The 17,738-nt window shown below is 39.8% G+C and overlaps 1 protein-coding gene across 7 annotated transcripts in view; it reads right to left on the bottom strand.

Annotated features, from left to right (window-relative positions):
• Positions 1 to 17,738, bottom strand: part of grin2bb (glutamate receptor, ionotropic, N-methyl D-aspartate 2B, genome duplicate b) — a 99,529-nt gene extending 81,791 nt beyond the window's left edge. Inside the window, exons 1-4 of one of the 7 annotated variants that reach the window (XM_042399406.1) lie at positions 17,372 to 17,738; positions 15,727 to 15,870; positions 14,912 to 15,038; positions 5,186 to 5,873 (exon numbers count right to left, since the gene is read on the bottom strand). In XM_042399406.1, the coding sequence (XP_042255340.1) occupies positions 5,186 to 5,194 (9 nt within the window). In that variant the 5' untranslated portion in view covers positions 5,195 to 5,873; positions 14,912 to 15,038; positions 15,727 to 15,870; positions 17,372 to 17,738. Of the gene's footprint in view, positions 1 to 5,185; positions 5,874 to 12,160; positions 13,175 to 13,219; positions 13,462 to 14,911; positions 15,039 to 15,726; positions 15,871 to 17,371 lie in introns of those variants that run through there. The other 6 variants (XM_042399397.1, XM_042399434.1, XM_042399441.1 and 3 more) reach the window with 6 other exon arrangements.

Raw genomic sequence — 17,738 nt, 5'->3', positions numbered from 1 at the left:
ATTAAAAAATATCCTCAGAATTGTCAACTCAGCTTAAAAAAAGGGAAAATAACCTCGATTTCACTGTGAATCTGTGCTGCTTTTAACTCCTCTGGATGAGCCAAGCAAACATATGAGGCACCGTTATAATTGGCACAGCTTATTAAAATGAACTAAAAGGTATGAGACAAGTAATGTGACTGGCTGAGTATTAAATATTAATCATTTCCACACCTTCCTATTTATATTCCACTTTACTATCCCATTTCATGCACAGCGTGATGTCTGACTATTTGAACAGAAATAGTAAGTGTGCTTGATTATTCCTTTAATCACAGTTAAAATAGGGTGTAAAAGAACAAAGTGAACAGCTGTTTGTATCTGATCAAACTCAACTTTACAATCTACTGAATCACCTGCTGCATATGAATCACCTGCACTGCAGTCATGTTTCTGTCATTTTTCTGATTTTCCATCATGTACAAACAGAGAATCGAACCAAAACAGACACTGAATTTACACATTTAAGTGTGAAACAGATTTTTGGTTTGTGAAACTGATCAGCATTTATCTCATTTTATTTTCAGTTTATTAATTATTAGATTCATTTAAAGATGCCGTTGCAGTAACATTCATTCACATTCATGCCCATAACTCAGTAGAATAAATTCAACGATCGATGCCTCTTCATCAGATTATCAGCTCATTCATTTTAATCACAACCTCAGTAGATGTGATGAGATGAGCACTGAATCAGGGGTTTCATTTAAATGTGAGTGGATTTACTGATTCTCTATCATCTCCCTCATCTATAAGAGCTTCATATTAAAAAAAGATTCCTTGATAATAACCTGAGACGTACTGTACAACTGATTACATCCTGTGTCATAAAACTGCAACTGAACTAACAACATGAACCATGAACATTTCTTTCAAGACGTAATCCCTCACAAATAAACTTCAGCACACTCTCCTCCATTTAGGCCGAAATGTGGTCCTCACCTTCCAATTTACCCCCCCCGAGAGCTGAGCTCTACCTTCCTGCCTTGCCTCTTTCTCACTGATCACCTGTTTCTGCTGCTTCATTAGAAAACAGCTGCAGCTCTTTCCCCCTACTGAGCTTGTGTTGTTGCCTCATGTTTTGAGTCCTCACCTCTGCAGCTGTGTACTCTCCGAACCTGCTCCCCGTCTCAAGTCACGGCTAATTAATTGACAAGTTGAGGGTCAAACGGGGACGGATTCATTGAAACTTTGAATAAATTACCAAACGTTGCCGTTGGAGATGTCAGACAGACGCTGCCTTCTGACAGCACTGCTGGAAAGTTGTGAAATATCACCAAGACGACGCAGAAAGCCAGAGAGAAAAATCTGACTTTAACATAATAGTTTTCTAAAGGGGTCACTTAGAGAAGATGGAGATAAAAATAGTCATTTTAAAAATCAATAATAAACAAGTATAAGTGTCTGTTGATGAGCAGCATCACACAGATCTATTTCTTCTTCTGATTCTTTTCCTTTCTTTCATCATCTTCCTCTCCCTCTTAGAAAACATAATTAACAGCTTATCGTTCCCTCTCAGCAAAACCATCTGATTGACAGGATTTCTTGTGAGTCCTGACGTTTGTGCCTTTTTGAGGACAGCATCATCAAATATTATCCAGCCATCAAACTCCTCTCATCTCCTCCATCACCTCGACCCTTTTCTCAGCCTGCAGATCTTTTGTTCTATCAGTCTTTTCCATTCATCTGAAATATATCTATATATTTTTTAAACCCAGTGACTCTCTTCCCCGTCTGTCAATGGAAGAGCTTCAAAAGGTCTCCCTTTGGCACGACATGAAAAGTGACAATTTTCTGATGAAATTTCTGCATGTAGCAGCCCAGATATTCTGATCATGTTATTAGTGAACACACACAGGGTGAAAGACTGATCTGTAGCTCCATTTGTGCATCTGATACCTCAATGAAAAAAGAAAAAAAAAGGACTTCCATAGCAAACGCCACGGATCGCAATGTGCTCAAGTTAAGCCGAGCCTGCGCAAACATATCAATGCGAAGTGGTTGAGCGCCCGCTGACTTCAGTAACATAACGGCACACCGAGAAGCTGCGCAACGTGGGTAGAGGCGGCATCACAGCATCGGGCCCCCCTTTTTCTCTATTCTTAGCTCTGCCTCCTTCTCTCACAGTCACACATGGCTGGATGCAGAAGAGGAGAGGTAGAAGAGGCATCTCTGTCTCTAACATCAAATCACTTTCAACTTCATTAAACATTACTGTCTGTCTGGACTGTTTCTTTTTCTTATCGACCATTTAAATGTGAGGATGAGTTCAAAACATTCAATCTGTGACCGTCTGCGCTGAATGAATGGAGAAATCTACAAAGTACCGATGTTCAAGATCTGTGTAGCTTTTTGAGAAAGTGATAACTGTTAGATACTGTAAGAGTCCTCCCACCTGAAGTTAATACGCTTCAGCTTTTGTTAAAACTGCGTTAGAGAAGTGTTGATTTGGAGGCTGTTGAATTGTGTTTCTATGGATAAAATATTAGAAACACCTCCCTAAAATCTGAACATTATAACCTTCACAAAGTCTGTTGTTTTAAGGTGGAATGATGCTTCTATAAAAAAATAAATGTAAACATTGATCCAACTCCTCTGGAGATGTGAAGCAGTGAAATAAAAAGCTTCGACATACACAAGTATAAAAGAAACAACCACTGAAAGACGTTTCAGCCTTTAGACTGCATTTATTTTTGTTAGCTGATTTTTTTATTCTACTGGATGATAAAAGGTATTTCTGAGGCGTTCTGTAACTACTTCTCTCTCTCTGGCTCTCGTTAACAACAAACAGCAGGCTGCTCAGCACCTGTAATCCTTCAACGACTCAATCAACATTTGTAAAGCTGGTCACATGAGGCTCGTATCCAAAACTGACTCAGCCGGCTGTCTGCGAGCCCCAGCGTCAACATCTCGACGCCCCTTATATTCACGGCACTTCACTGCTCCCCGCTCTGTTCACGGTCCACTGATCAAAACAGAGGCCAGCGCTCAGATCCACTAATCCCCTCAACCCAACCCACTCTCCGAAAACATGCAGCCAGCATCACGACGCTGCTGCAACCGCACGCCCCTCCTAGGCCTTGTTGCTTACGCACTCAGAGCTACATCTGTCTACAAAGCTGCTTCCTTCATCCACTGTCAGAGAAGAAGCTCCCTCTGGATTCACCCGCCTGCGCCTGTCTGTCTCTTTTTTTTCTGTCTGCCACGCCTTAACCCCTCGCTCGCTCGCTGTCATGTTCTCTCCTTCTTCTTTCAGATGGAAAATCTGCCCTCGAAACACAGTTCACATGCAGCCATTTCAAGCCCGCAGTGTCAGCTGAGACCCGATTGTTGAGACGGACGGGGGTGGGGGGTGAAATTTTGAGTGAAATATTGTGCGGAGGAATTCGGGAACTGTAGAGCGCCGTGTCTGTGCAGCATATGCGAGTAAGCGAGCGGGAAAAACAGCAGGTCTGTTCGGTGTTGAAGCTGTTGTGTTGTGAAGGAGGAACGTACCAGCTGTCACACACCTCCTCTAAAGTCACGCTTCAAAAAAAAGACGCCCATCATAATTAGACAGTTACATCAGATCCTGTGAGTCGCTGAATGTGGAAAAGCTTATTTAAGATTTGTGGGTATAAACTGGTCTCACAAAAAGCTTAAAAAAATAAAAAAATCCAGCCAAGAATCTAATCCGCGTCGCCACCGAGAGACTAATCGGTTGGCGGCAGCCGGACACTGTGACAGAACATTTCCTGTTTCAAAACTGTTGGAACACGCGAGGAGAAGTGAGTGTAAAGGTTCAAACACACTTTTCATGGGTCTAAAAGTTCAGTCTGTGCTCCTGAAAGTCTTCTCAATGTCATGTGTGAACTCTCCTTTAGAGATGATGTTGCTTTATCTCTCCTCTCGTCCTCTTAGACAAGTCTTCCATTATCTTTACACGCCCCTCCAACGTTTAAATGTGCCTTTTTATCAGTCAAACTCCTGAGCTGCTGCTGCTGAAAGGAGCACAAGCTCAGCAATAAAATAGGCTCCAGCTTCCCCCTCTCTCTAGCTTTACACGGTTACTATTGTCTAGACCTGTTTTCCCTTGTGAAGCAGCACAACTCGTCGGTTTGATGGGCTTATTGAAGCTAGTGCCTCGTTATCCCTTATCTCAACACTGGGCTCGCTCACAATGCAGCCAGAACAAGCGTGTGACCAAAAAAAAAAGACAATTTGTCCTTTCTTCTTTTGCACTATGAATGTTTTTTTCCTCATCCTCTGGTCCTTCTCTTCCCTTCGCTCTCCTGCTCGCAATGGAAAAAAATGGAGAGCAGCCAAACATGGGTCGAGTTTCTACACTTACAAATAAATTCAAATATACTAATAAAGTTTTACTATGAAAGTCAATTAAACACATGTCCTACACAGGTCTTCTGTTCTGAGACACATCTAGAGTATAATGTTATGAAGTGATAAAACTGCTTCTCTTCATGTTTTCCATGAGGCAGATCCTTGCAGCTATTATCTCAAGCAGCACCAGATGTGTCATCACAAATTACACAATAACGTATTATCTAATATCCAACATGAAACATCTGTAGATTGTCTTCAGCTCATTATTTCCACCTCCTCTGATGGTTGACAAGATGTGATATTATCATGAGTGAGGAGAGTTTCGGTGATTAAAGTGGGGTCGAGTTAGAGGACAACACAAGAAACAAACACTCACGACTGTTTCATATTAACAGTTGTTGTGGCGATGAGTCAACACAGGAAATGATATGATATTACCAGGACTAGAGGCCAAACGATTAGTCAGAAAATTATTAGGACGGCGAAAGGTTCAAGTCAATTATCAAGCACAAATGTCACCTCTCTCTCTCTCTCTCTCTCTCTCTCTCTCTCTCTCTCTCCAGCTGCTCAGTTGTATGAATTTGCTGCATTTCTCATCATTTTAAACTAAATATTTTGGGGTTTTGGACAGTTGTTGAACAGATCTCATCTTGGGTCTGGCTCTGGGAAAGCCTGACAGGCATTTCCTGTTTTCTGATGTTTTATAAACCATTTCTGATACGAGAATTTGAGGCAAAACTTCAGCTGACACTCAGCACAGTGAACATTTCCAGAAACTGCTCACAGACACACAAATACAATCCAGTTACTCAAACCGCTGGCCTACCTTGAACATTGCCAGCCCGGATCTCCTCTCTACTCTTCAGAACTGGCATGATGGAGTGATCTGGGATTCAACTCCTCCTCTCATAGCCTCGGATGAAGGGTTGGCAGACAGATGAAGTCACGCACAGAAGACTGACGGGGGTCTTTCAGGGTGAGGGTGGAGATGGGTGAAGCTGGGGCGTTATCAGTGTGAGGATGCAGCAGCAGGGTTGATGACGACTGTTTTTAAAGTGTAATAATATGTACAAAATGTGCAGTAATTAGTATTAAATCATTCATTTAATAGCTTAGAAATGATGGTTTTACATTTAAAGGGGCAAAAACAACCAAAAAGATCTTGAAAAAGTTGGCCACCAACTCAAAATGTCAGCGCTGCGTGTAAACAAAACTAAAACATGATGGATGGAAGGTGATGAAGGGATGTTCTTTCATTCGCCTCTTCCCATCCGATTCTCTTTCCCCTTTCCTCCAACGCTGTTGATACAGCTCGCCTAGGTCTCCTCCCAGAAGTGTGTGAACACGGTTGCCGTGGAGATGAGGAGATGAGCAGCAGTGTGTATGTACTCCTCTTCTTCCCTCCCTTCCTTCCTTCCTTCTTCTTTGGCTTTCTTTCCCTTCTTGCCTTCGCTCGCCTAGCCAGTCATGATCATCGGTTGGCTGGCCCGCTCTGCGCTCCTCTCTTCATCAGTCTGAAGGGGAGAAGAAGAGAAGGACGGAGTCAGATGGCAGAGTATGGCTGGAGATGGATGTGTTGTTGGTAAAGGCTGAATGCCACTGTGTACACAAGTCAATTGCCTCTGAGGTCAAGGCTTAACTCAGTCAAGCTGCTGTGTCTACATCCAGGACCCCTAGTTTTTAAACTAGGGGTCCTGACCCACAGCGGGTCCTGACATTATATCCTGATATGTATATTAAGGTTGTCCTGTGAGAATATATGAATTAGCATACTGTTTATAGCAACGTATCCCTTCTTTTCTATCTCTGCTTATATCGGGGTATTGTGGGCAATTCAATGAGCTGCTTTATGGTTTATTGGCTTAACTGGCTTTTTATGAGATTGCTGCACCAATTTAATCAAGTACCGTGATTTGTCAGGTACTTAATTTGCTATATTTGCCTTTTTTTGTTAATCTTCAAACAGTTTCTCAAATGAGTTTTCCAGACAATTTACTGTATCCCCATATATATATATATATATATATATATATATCAATATTACAATAAAACATCAAATAGATGGATTTTATCTCTGAATGTTTATTTCTCTTGCGCTGCTATTGGCTTATATTGTGTGTTGTATATGTTGTTGATGTTGAGGTGCTTTATATGTGTGCATTTTAATATAACATTACATAACAAGCTAATGTAGATATTAAAGTGGTAAATTAGGGTCAATTTCAACTTTTGGTCCCAAGATAAAAAAAAAGTTAAATATGAAGTTTAACCTGATGTGAAAAAAAGGAAACCGGAGTAAAAACCAGCGTTTGAGTTCATTCACTTTAGATTTGGTGTTTACTAAAATATCAAATGACGTCATAACTTCACAGAGGAACAATTCTTTATTTGTTTTATGTATTTAAACATTTCTGGACTTATTGGTGTAGTGTAGTAGTTGAAGATAACTTTGGTTAATCAATTAGTCGATCATCAGAAAATTAATTGCCCCTAATTTAATAACTGATAAGTTATTGAAGTATTTTTATGCAAAAATGCTGAAAATGTATCTTGTTCCATCTCCTCAGACGTGAATGTTTTCTACGTTATGAACTGAATGTCTTTGGGTTTTTGGATATTTTTCTTCATTTTCTGGCGTTTTACAAACCAAAACATGAAACAATTTATCAAGACATAATTTACACTTTAACAGATAATAAAAACAGTTTTGAGTTGAATTCTGTGACCTCTTTAGTGATGAAGGAAAGTGTCTTCAGTTGAACATGTATATGCTCGGAGGGACGTCTCGCGTGTGTTTATCTGGGTATTTTGAGGAAGTCGGGAATGTAGGTATACACTATTTAGCCTTAGGAAAATTGTCAGAGGATATCTGCATGTGTAGAATTTTAATCCTGTCTGGCAGTGTAATGAATTATTCATTCAGCAAATTTTATTTACAAAAATCCATCTTTCTCTCTGACTCCTTCAAAGTCTAATTATCTTTGACTCTCATAGTAGTATTAAAATGACACTGATAGCCTGACTCATGCAGGATAATTCAGCGTATCCTTAAATAAACCTCTGCATAAAGAAACTGAAAATGGTTTATTTGTTTGGTTACTTTTAAAACGATGTTATTTGGAGTAAGTTACTCCACAAGACATTTTTATGCATTTTTTTTAATGCAAATGTAGTGAACTCTCTAGTGTCATCAATTCTGGCCTTTATGTGCTTCGATACTTTGCTCCAAATCATATTTTGACACAAAATGAACCGTTTTTTGTTTGTTTGTTTTGTTTTGTCTTGAATGTTTACAGCATTTAAAGATCTTAACAACCTTCAAGGAGTTTTTAATGATTCCTCTTTGGAACATAAATCCTTCATTAAACTGAAACCTAAGAGGTGGTCAGGACCCTTTTAAACAACTTTGTGCTCACAGTGTGGCAACACTACACCAGCCATGTGAAAGACGTGTTAAATCATTCAGGCTGTTTGGACATAAAGGCGCTCAGTTAAAATCAACCTGAAACTTTCAGGCTAAAGGCCCACACTCTCACCCTGTTAATGGAGAATATTTAGACCCTGGTTGTTTTAACTTTGCCTATGAGCAATGTCTAGACATCTGCTGCTATTTAAAATATGAAGTGACATGCAGAATGTCTTATGACACTTACATAAAAAGTGTTGTTAAAGTCAGAATGATGCCTGCTTCTAGCTAACAGGAAGTCAATCTTAAACCAACCGTACCACATACTGACTCAGGTTAGCTCATCTGCAATCATTTACTTTTTATCTCTAAACAATTAAAGAGTCAATTCAGTTTGTTCTTGTTCTTTGTAATAGTGCATTCTAATCATCTTTAGGATAATTATGCATTTGTTAAGTTGCTGTTTGTTTATTAGCTTGTTCATTCAGAATAATACTGTCTAGTGAAGCATTGGGCATCTGGTTGTGGAAAAGCTAACACAGCAGCCATCACCCATGATAGGTAATATATGATGCACTCTGAAACATACAGCCTAGTATGTCATCTATAGTATACAGTGTACTCATTAAGGTCATGCTGAAGAGTCTTATACAGTAATGCTGGTGTATGAGTCACATTAGATCTGTGATCCATTCCCAGAGATCTGTTCATTTCCAGAGATCTGTTGGCAGATCCATCGAACAGGAAACAAGAAGAAATGTAATGGAGGAAGAGGAGGGTATCAACACAGCACTGGTTAACAAACCTCAACCAACTCAAATGCACAATAAGGAGACTAAAATGAATGCATGTGAATGCATGCACCTGCACACTGCACCAGACTAATTGAGTGAGTCAACTTATGTAAGCTTATGGAGAGAGACGTTACTCTGGATCGGTTTCAGCCATGAATTAGAAATAGTCCTTGAGTGAGAAATCTCTCTTGCTTATATTCCCATTGAGATATGTGATAATGCATTAAATTCACAGAGATAGAACAGTACATATAAAGAAAAATGGATAAAGATAAAAAGCTTGGCCTGATAAACAACCAATTAGTCACAGCAGGGTGAAAAAAGGTTTAACAGTACAAGCAAATGTGGTGGAAGATATGAAAATACCCTTCACAGAGAACCTGCTGATCAAAGTTCATGCAGAATGCATTTCCATCAGTAGCATGCACACACACACAAACACATGCACACTCTTGCTGTGCTCTCACACACACACACACACACACACACACACACACACACACACACACACACCACACACACACACACATTCAGTGCACACACTTACTGTACATGCATGTGCATACATACACTCAGTTGCGAAGAAGTGAGTGCTATATTAATTCACTACTCACCTAATTAACTCTTTTCTGTAACACATAATTTATAGACGGTAGTGGAGATGTTTTACAGAGGAGCAGAGTTGAGACACAAAAGCAAAGACAGAGCAAAACGAGTGGTCCTTCATATTCCTTCATGATGACATCCCACTCTCAGAACAATAAAGAAAAGAGGTGTTTACTAAGCTCCTTTATCAGTCCAGAAGACAAAGGAGGCTAAAGTGGCTGGTGTGGGCCTACGCTACTGGCTGTAATATTTCACTTAGATGTCCGTGGATATATAAAGGCTAAAAACTTAGTGAGAACAGACTAACAGTGGCAATGCTCCCAAAAAAAGGTGTGGCATTGAGAAGAAGAGACGAGGCATCAAACACAACATAAAGAGAGGAAGGAAAATGTGACAGAAGAAAAGAGGAGGGTAGTGATGTGATGGGGATATTAGGTCCTATCTATTTTGATCTGTCTATCAGTCTGTCTCTATCTACAACCTGCACACACTATCTACAACACCTCCATTCCACAGCAAGGCTTTACCCGCTTAATCCACTGTTCAACATCCAACTAATGCCAACCGGTCTCTCCTGCCTGATTGAGGATGAGAATGAAGACAAGTGGAGGTGGTGGGTTGGGGTGGGGGGGGTGGGGAGGTGGGGGCTTCAGGAATGAAATATGGCCACTTCTGGATGAAAACCATCGAATTGAGAGAAGGGAAAATTGAAAAATGCAGAAGCACAAAAATTCAGTTCTGATGATGATAAGGAGTGTATTCTGGTTTTGTGTGTGTGTGTGTGGGGGGGTGGGGGTGGGGGGGGGGGCTGTTGTTTGAGAGACAGTCAAAGAACTAATGGCTGCTGATGGACTGGCACGATGAAATAAGCACAAATCAAGCATGAGATGGGAAACACTCTTAATGACTTGAGATGGCCATTAGCTGCTAACTTTGAATGCAGCACAATAAATAACATGAAGAGAATATTATTTACTTTAGACTAAACAGCCCCAACTTTGCCAAATTATAATTAAAAATAAAATGACGCCAAAGTGCCTGGAAATGTTCTCTCATTTTCCCTCTTCCCATGTTACTTTACAACAGGTTGCCAAAGAAATCCATGTCTTCTTTGAAATGAAAAAAGGGGACATGACATGTGGACAGATAAAAAAGATTTCTCAATGACAACAATTAAAGATGGGCGCGCTTTGCAACGATGAGAAGAACAGATGAGGAGTAGGAGGGTGTGAAGACGGTGTGAGACCAGACCAATATCCACTCACTGAACACTGTTCTTCTAGGCATAGTTTAGTGTGCGAGTGCATGTGTGTGTTAATGTGTGTTTTATGTATACGTAAAGCACACACAAATACACACAGACAGACAGATAGACAGACACTAAACGATAGTTAACCTACCTAGAGTAACATTTAAGAATCCCGCAAGAGTGTGATGCAAAGAAAATGGGTGTGGAGGGACCAAAAGAGAAGGAAAAGGGAAAAAGAGTCATTCATGAGGAGTTTTTTTAGTTGTCTTTGAAGAAAAATCATCCAAGTTCATAAAACATCAGACTTTAGAGACAGAAAGAGGCGTAGGGTGGGGGGATGATGAACTGATGGCAGCAGTTAAGAGATGAAATGGCAAGGAGGGTCTGACAGGTATGATATGGTTTGGTAAGAGAGTGGCGAGGAGGAAAGAAAGGACGAAAATTAAAACAAAACTCCCTCCTTTCTCCTTTCTCTCACTCATAAATAAAGGAAATTATACACCAGGTAGATGGAGAAATAGATGAGAAGGCAAATGATGGAGAGAGAGACTATATGAAAAGATGAAGCACCTCCCAGCACCGCGATGAGGAATAAGAAAAATATAAAACGAAAGAAAAAATTGAATACTCCAAAGCCTTCCGTTTTTGCTCTGTTTAGTGAGGCGAGGGGGGGGGCTCTCAGTTTTATCCCCCTCTCTCTCTCTCTCTCTCTGCAACTGGTCAGTCTTCTTTTATCTTCTTTCCTCCTCAAAGCAAGATGCTACCTTCCCTTCAGATGAGCTGTAACCCTTCAGCCAACACAGCTGTTAGACATGGCACTCAGGCTGGCTGCACGGTGGGGTGCTGCTACCCAGAGATACAGTGTGTGTGGAGCCGAAACACACCCCTGGCTGGCATAAAGCGCAGAGCACAACTCAAACTGCGCTCACTCGCTTTCCTCCCCCTCCTCGAGAGAGAGAGAGAGAGAGAGAGAGAGAGAGAGAGCAAGAGACGGACAGCTAGATGTGGAGGTGGGTCCCTCTATAGGATTCTGAATTAGAAGGATGCTACAGTAAAGAGGAGCTGCTGCAACAATTGTCAGGAAAAGTGTTTCCATAAAGAAAGCAAGAGCTCCCTCTGTTGTTGCATGATAGACCTTTAAATGGGGAGCGATGAAGTTCATGTGGAGATTGTCATCTATGTAAACAATACTAGTTGTTGCATGTTTTCTATGATACTGTGAAAATTTCTCTAATAATAAATTTACTGTATATCAGTCTAATAGAGGTGATGATCACCTACTTTTAAAACTGCATTTAGTTAGAGAATGCTTTAAGTTACAAAATATTTTCTATTTAAAACATGTATAAACTGGGATCAATAGATTCTACAATGTATGTGAAACTGAATACACTTTCACAATCATCTCATTATGTAAGAGCTTCCATCTACACCAACATCATCTACACCAACTATAGGAAAAACATAATTACTACAAAATAATTAGCTTTTACTCTGATTGAAATATAAAAAGACTACAGATGTAGTGCAGCAGTTTGTACTTCACTGCATTTTAACTCCATATCATTTATATGACAGTTATGGTTACCAGTTACTTTACATATTAAGATTTTACTTACATAATGCGATCAACCTCTAAACTGTGAGGTTCTATTTTGTATGTGCTCTGCCCTCAAACGGACTTTGCTATTTGTTTTTCTAATTGCGACTCTGCCTCAGCACCGTGAGACAGATCTCTGCTCTCACCGCCCAATCAGGAGGAAGCAACCATGCACTGTAATATAGGTGCACCAGTGCACCTGCTGTTCAGCTTTCTTTTTCACTCAGCAACCTTAGACAATGGAGCTGAATCTTCAGTCACTCTCAGTTGTTGAAGAGTATGTCATCAACCACTGGCAAGCTTTCCATGATGCTCCCCCACTAGGAGTAGATGAGTTTGCCCACCTGGTGCAGATGAGATCTCTCTCTCTGCCAAGAGAGGGGGACCTCTGTGCTTCATTCACTCCTCCTGCATGTCTATCAGAAAGGATAGGGGTGAGGCGGTGCTTCAGTCCAACCCGTTGTTTCAACTCCACATCATCACATCCACTTTCGGGCCCAGGATTGTTTACCTGAGAACTTTTTATCCACCTCCATTCCAGGATTAGGGGGAAAGGCGCCTTCACTCACATGGGGCGGCTGTGGCTGAGGAGGTAGAACCTGCTGTCCACTAACCACAGGGTTGGTGGTTCCATGTGTGTGAAAGGGTGAGTGATAAATTTGACAAATTATAAAGTGCTTTAGACAAAAGTGTTCAAGTAGCCATTTACCTGCTATTTCACTTGTGTGCTATGCTGTTACATTAAACATACATAAAGCCTCAGCAAGTCTTCATCAACACTTCATCTGCCTAGAAAGCCCAGGGCCTCCTTTGATGGCTCAGTAGCTGGCTCATTGGCTGTGTGATGCGACTCAGTGGGTCTCAAGGCGCATGTCAACGGAAGACATTTGTCTAGCCATGTCTTGGTCTTCCACCTCCACTTCTGATGCTTGGTGCAAAGTCTGTGGGGGCACCATCATCTGTGTCTGATTGATGCTCAGTGGTCATTTTCAGCTTTGAGTAAGGAGTGTGTGATGAGGTTGTGGGACCACCAGGTCGTGGGAAGTTGACCTCTTTCACCAGTCAACAGTGGGGTCTGCATTGCTAGCGTACAGATTCAGGCCCATGTGGGAGGCTTTTACTTGAAGGGAGGAGCACATACGAGACATCATTTACTGAGATGTAACTCCACTTCTATGAGTACATGCATAAAAATGATCAATCACCTTTGGTTTTTAACTGAGTGCCTGGAATGCAGAGCAGTGATTGGTCAGCAGATCTGAGGGATCTGGAGGTGGAATAGGGGATGAGCAGTTCAGAGATGTAACCTGGTGCCAGTCCATGCTGTGCTTTAAAAACAAATAAAAGAATCTTAAAATCAATTCTGTACTTCACTGGTAACCAGTGAAGAGAGGCCAGTACAGAGGAGATATGTTCTTTCTTCTTGGTACAAGTGAGGAGTCTCGCTGCTTCATTTTGAACCAGCTGCAGGCGAGATAGGGCTGACTAACTGATTCCTACATAGAGAGAACTGTAGTGGAGGCGAGAGGAAATAAAAGCTTGAACTATAGTCTCCACATCTTTAATGGACGGGAATGATTTTAACTCTGCAAGTGATCTAAGATGGAAGAAGCCAGTACTGACAACTGAGTTGATTTGTTTATCAAATTTTAAGCCAGAATCAAAGATAACACCAAGACTTCTTGTGTGGGACTTTACATTCAATGACAGAAGCCCGAGGGCATTGATTGTGGTTGTGGAGTTGTCTGCAGGGCCGAAGATGAAGACCTCAGTTTCATTCTGGTTTAGCTGAAGGAAGCTTTTTGCCATCCAGGATTTTACAACCTTAATGCAATTTAGAAGGCAGTTAAAACTGCATGGATCACAAAGTTTCAGCAGGAGGTACAGCTGGGTGTTATCAGCATAACAATGGTAGGAGATACATTATCTCAAAACAGACCCCAAAGGAAGTTTATATAGGAAAACTACAATAGGGCCTAATATGGAGCCTTGTGGTACTCCACAGGAGATGGGTGCAGAGGAAAAGGACACATTATCAATTCTAACAGTCTCGGAGGTACAAGGCAACCGCTGAAGGGCTGTCAATGAATGCCAACAACATGTTTAAGGCGGTCCAAGAGGATGGAGTGATCAGCTGTGTCGAAGGCAGCCGAGAGATCTAAAAGAATTAAAATAGTATAATTTCCTGAATGTAAAGACGAGATCAAATCATTTGTTACTCTCAGGAGAGCGGACTCTGTGATATTGAGCGTCATAAAACCCGACTGAAATTTTCCAGCGTGCTGAATTTGTCCAAGAAGGAGATGAGTTGAGAGAAAACTACTTTTTCAAGAATTTTGAATAAAAACGAGAGCTATGAGATTGGTCGGTAATTTTTATGAATAGACGGATCTAAGTTAGGTTTTTTAATTCAAGGGTGAATGACAGCATGTTTAAAGCAAGCTGGCACATAGCCATTGACAAGGGAGCTATTAATTATTAATAAAATACTAGGCCCAACAGTGTCCAGCACTTTCTTAAGTGGGCATGATGGAATAATGTCTAAGGGACATGTACCAGGGCTCATATGTGAGATAATATGTGTCAAAGAGGAGAAAGAAATCGGTTCAAAGTTGATGAGAACTGAGAAACTTAACTCTGATGGATCATAGAATTTATGACTGCAGAGTTGAGTATTGTATTTATTCCATTAAATAAAACTTTGGCTCTAAGGGCATGTTTGAAGATGATATCAGAAAAATATTTGGTTCTCTCTGCTTTGACACACTGTTGATATTTAGCCAGAGAGTATCTCAGACGCTGATATGACACTTGGAGTTTATCTGTTTTCCATTTATGCTTCGCTCTCCTGCATTCCTGCCTACCCAAACCAGTTATGGAGTTAAACCAGGGCTGACCTTTGATTTTTGCTTTTCCAACTCTGTAAGGTGCAATGGAGTCAAGAATATTGGTGTTCTTCTGGTCACAGTATTCAAGATTGGTACCAGACCTGGAATAGTGTCCTGGAAGACTGGCTTTAGGAGTCTGGGAGGGGAGTGAGGTGGAAAACAACATGGGCCAATGATCAGATAGACTGACCTCGTTTATCTGGACACGGGGACCGGAACGCCAAAAGTTCAAATAAAAAGTCACTTGTCCAGGTAAAAATGAAAACAATTTACTTTTTTCTTTTTGTTTGCAAATGCAGATTGTAGAATTCAGAAGAACAAACAGCTGATAGCATCCAAACAGTTCCAACATAGAAATGATTCAATGAATTCATTTTACTAAAGCCATTACTTCCCTGTTAATTATCTTTTCATTTGATCCCTAATTGTAAAGTCTTTTTCAATATAAATATATAAATAAATAATAATTATTAATAATTAATTAATATTATTAACAATATTTATTAAATATTTAAAATAAATAAATATGAACAATATTTATTTACATCACATAAATACTAACTGACTTATAGATTAATCAATCAGTCAGATGAATGATGAATCAGCACTTTGAACTATTAATCTTAGTGCTGTGTTTACAACAGCTTTAGAAGACATCATGTTAATATCATTGTTGTGTTGTGTGTTGATCTGTAAGTCTTTTTATAGCAGCTTTGTGTTTTGTTTGTTGGGTATATCCTTTAGTTTACATTTGGATAACAGATTGTGCCTTTAAAATACTTACAGACCAGTAATTCATCTAGACACTGGTGTAAGTTCCTTACCAGTTGAATTTGTTTGTGTCTCTCCATCACCTGACACTTGGGCTGCTTCACATCTGTTTCTCTTTCCTCTTTACACTCCTTGTTTTTCTTCCAACAAAATTCTTCCTCATTTCTTTCTCGTCTCTCCTGATTCTTTCACTCACCCTGAAAATGTAAAAAGTCCTTTTAAAAAGTCTGACAGAGCATGAAGCAGAGTTTTAACTTGTATGGTGTAGAAGACAAAGAACACACGGTGGAAATGCATCAGCAGTCAACTCATCCAAACTATCGAGCTACATTAACATTACTGTAATGTAAAGCAGCAGCACCAGAAACTGGATGGTTAAAACAACACAATGTCATAATGTTAATGTTAATGTCATTTATCATCCTCCAAACTCTGATTTATTCATCTGTCCATTCCATAGACTGTAAAACATAATGGACGTAGCCACCATGACATCCCCCATTGCTTTGTGGGCTCCCACTTTGAAGCCTATGGCAAGCCATTTTAACATTTAATTGAACCACACTATATGTAATTACATTTTAGATATCCAAAATAGTATTTCTCCTAGTCAAAATCGTATTCTCACTAGTCAGAATGGTAATTAAAGATATCCACATTAACATTCTTAGTGGTAGAAATTGTATTTCAAGATTTTTACAACTTTGATTGTACTAGTCAAAAATAAATTTAAGATCTCTAAAAATCCCTAAAAAGTATAAGTGGCTGTTTTAACATTTAATAGCTAGACTGTATGTGCATTACAGGTATCTGTAATTCAATTCTTCCTAGTCAAAATGAACATTTCAGATATCCATAACATCATTCTTCCATCATTCTTCATGTGTATTGGGCTTTCAATTTCAGATATGCACAATTACATTTTTGATATCCAGAATGAATATTTTGGATATCTGCAATAGAATTCTTACAAGGAAAAACTCTCATTTCAGATGTCTACAATCCAATTGTTACTGGTCATAATTTTAATTTCATATATCCGAAATGTAACCCCATTCCAGATATCCATAATGTAATTTCGAATATCCAAAAATAGATTTTGACTAGTAAAACTGTATTTTTTGATATGTAAAACTGCAATTTGACAAGGAAAAATACAATTGTGGACATGAATGTGTATGAATATTGTGGATATCCATAATTGTAATTCTACCTATCTAGAATGCAGTTTTCAGTGCAGTAGAAGAATCTTGATTAATATTTGATCAGAACTGCCCAGTTTGATGTGAGTTCATCACTCAGCTGGTCCCACTGCCCAAAAAAATCATCTGAGTTTAGAATATGCATAGTATGATATCTAGTGACCACACTGGCGGGCTTTTTCTTTCTTCACCTACAGCAAATGCCGACTTCAGTTATAACTAGTAACAACTGGATCTAGTCTAGCTATTGAATGTTAAAACGGTTTACCACAGAAGCCTCGAATTTGGCATTTTGACCGCTGCCATCTTCGATTTTTGGAGTCAGAAGTGACCATGTCTGGACGAGACGGTGAAGCTAACCCTAGCTGCTAGCTTGTTTAGTACGGTGCATTAACAGACTATGGTGAACTGTGATAATACCAATGCTAATGCTAATTTTCGTTAGCATTAGCATTGGAAAAACAGGCTTAAAACCATTAAAACAAAATATACTTACCGGAAAACTGAACATCCGATACCTTAGAGGGTCTTTTAGTACAACTAAACGCTGAGCAAGACTTTTTAAGACGACAATTATTACAATTAACTTTCACGAACTGAAAACACACTAAAATGGCGACGGCTACGCTGATGCTGTGAATCTGTGGTTAAGCCATGTTTACGATACCTAATCAACGTTGTCACTGTGGCAGCAACTTGTCAATTACAAGGTAGCCACGCCCTAAAGCATATGCTGCTTTATCGTCTATTTTACTTTAAATGGGACCATAATTTACAAAATGAACATCATGATGTATTGAAGAAGAAACTAGCAATTGAGACATAAACTCCTTAGGTAAGTGTTTATTTACTGAGGTACTAAA

Source organism: Thunnus maccoyii, chromosome 2 (genome assembly GCF_910596095.1).
Source record: "Thunnus maccoyii chromosome 2, fThuMac1.1, whole genome shotgun sequence".
NCBI lineage: Eukaryota > Metazoa > Chordata > Actinopteri > Scombriformes > Scombridae > Thunnus > Thunnus maccoyii.
The sequence above is the reverse complement of the archived record's forward strand: the minus strand, read 5'-3'. Positions and strand labels throughout refer to the sequence as shown.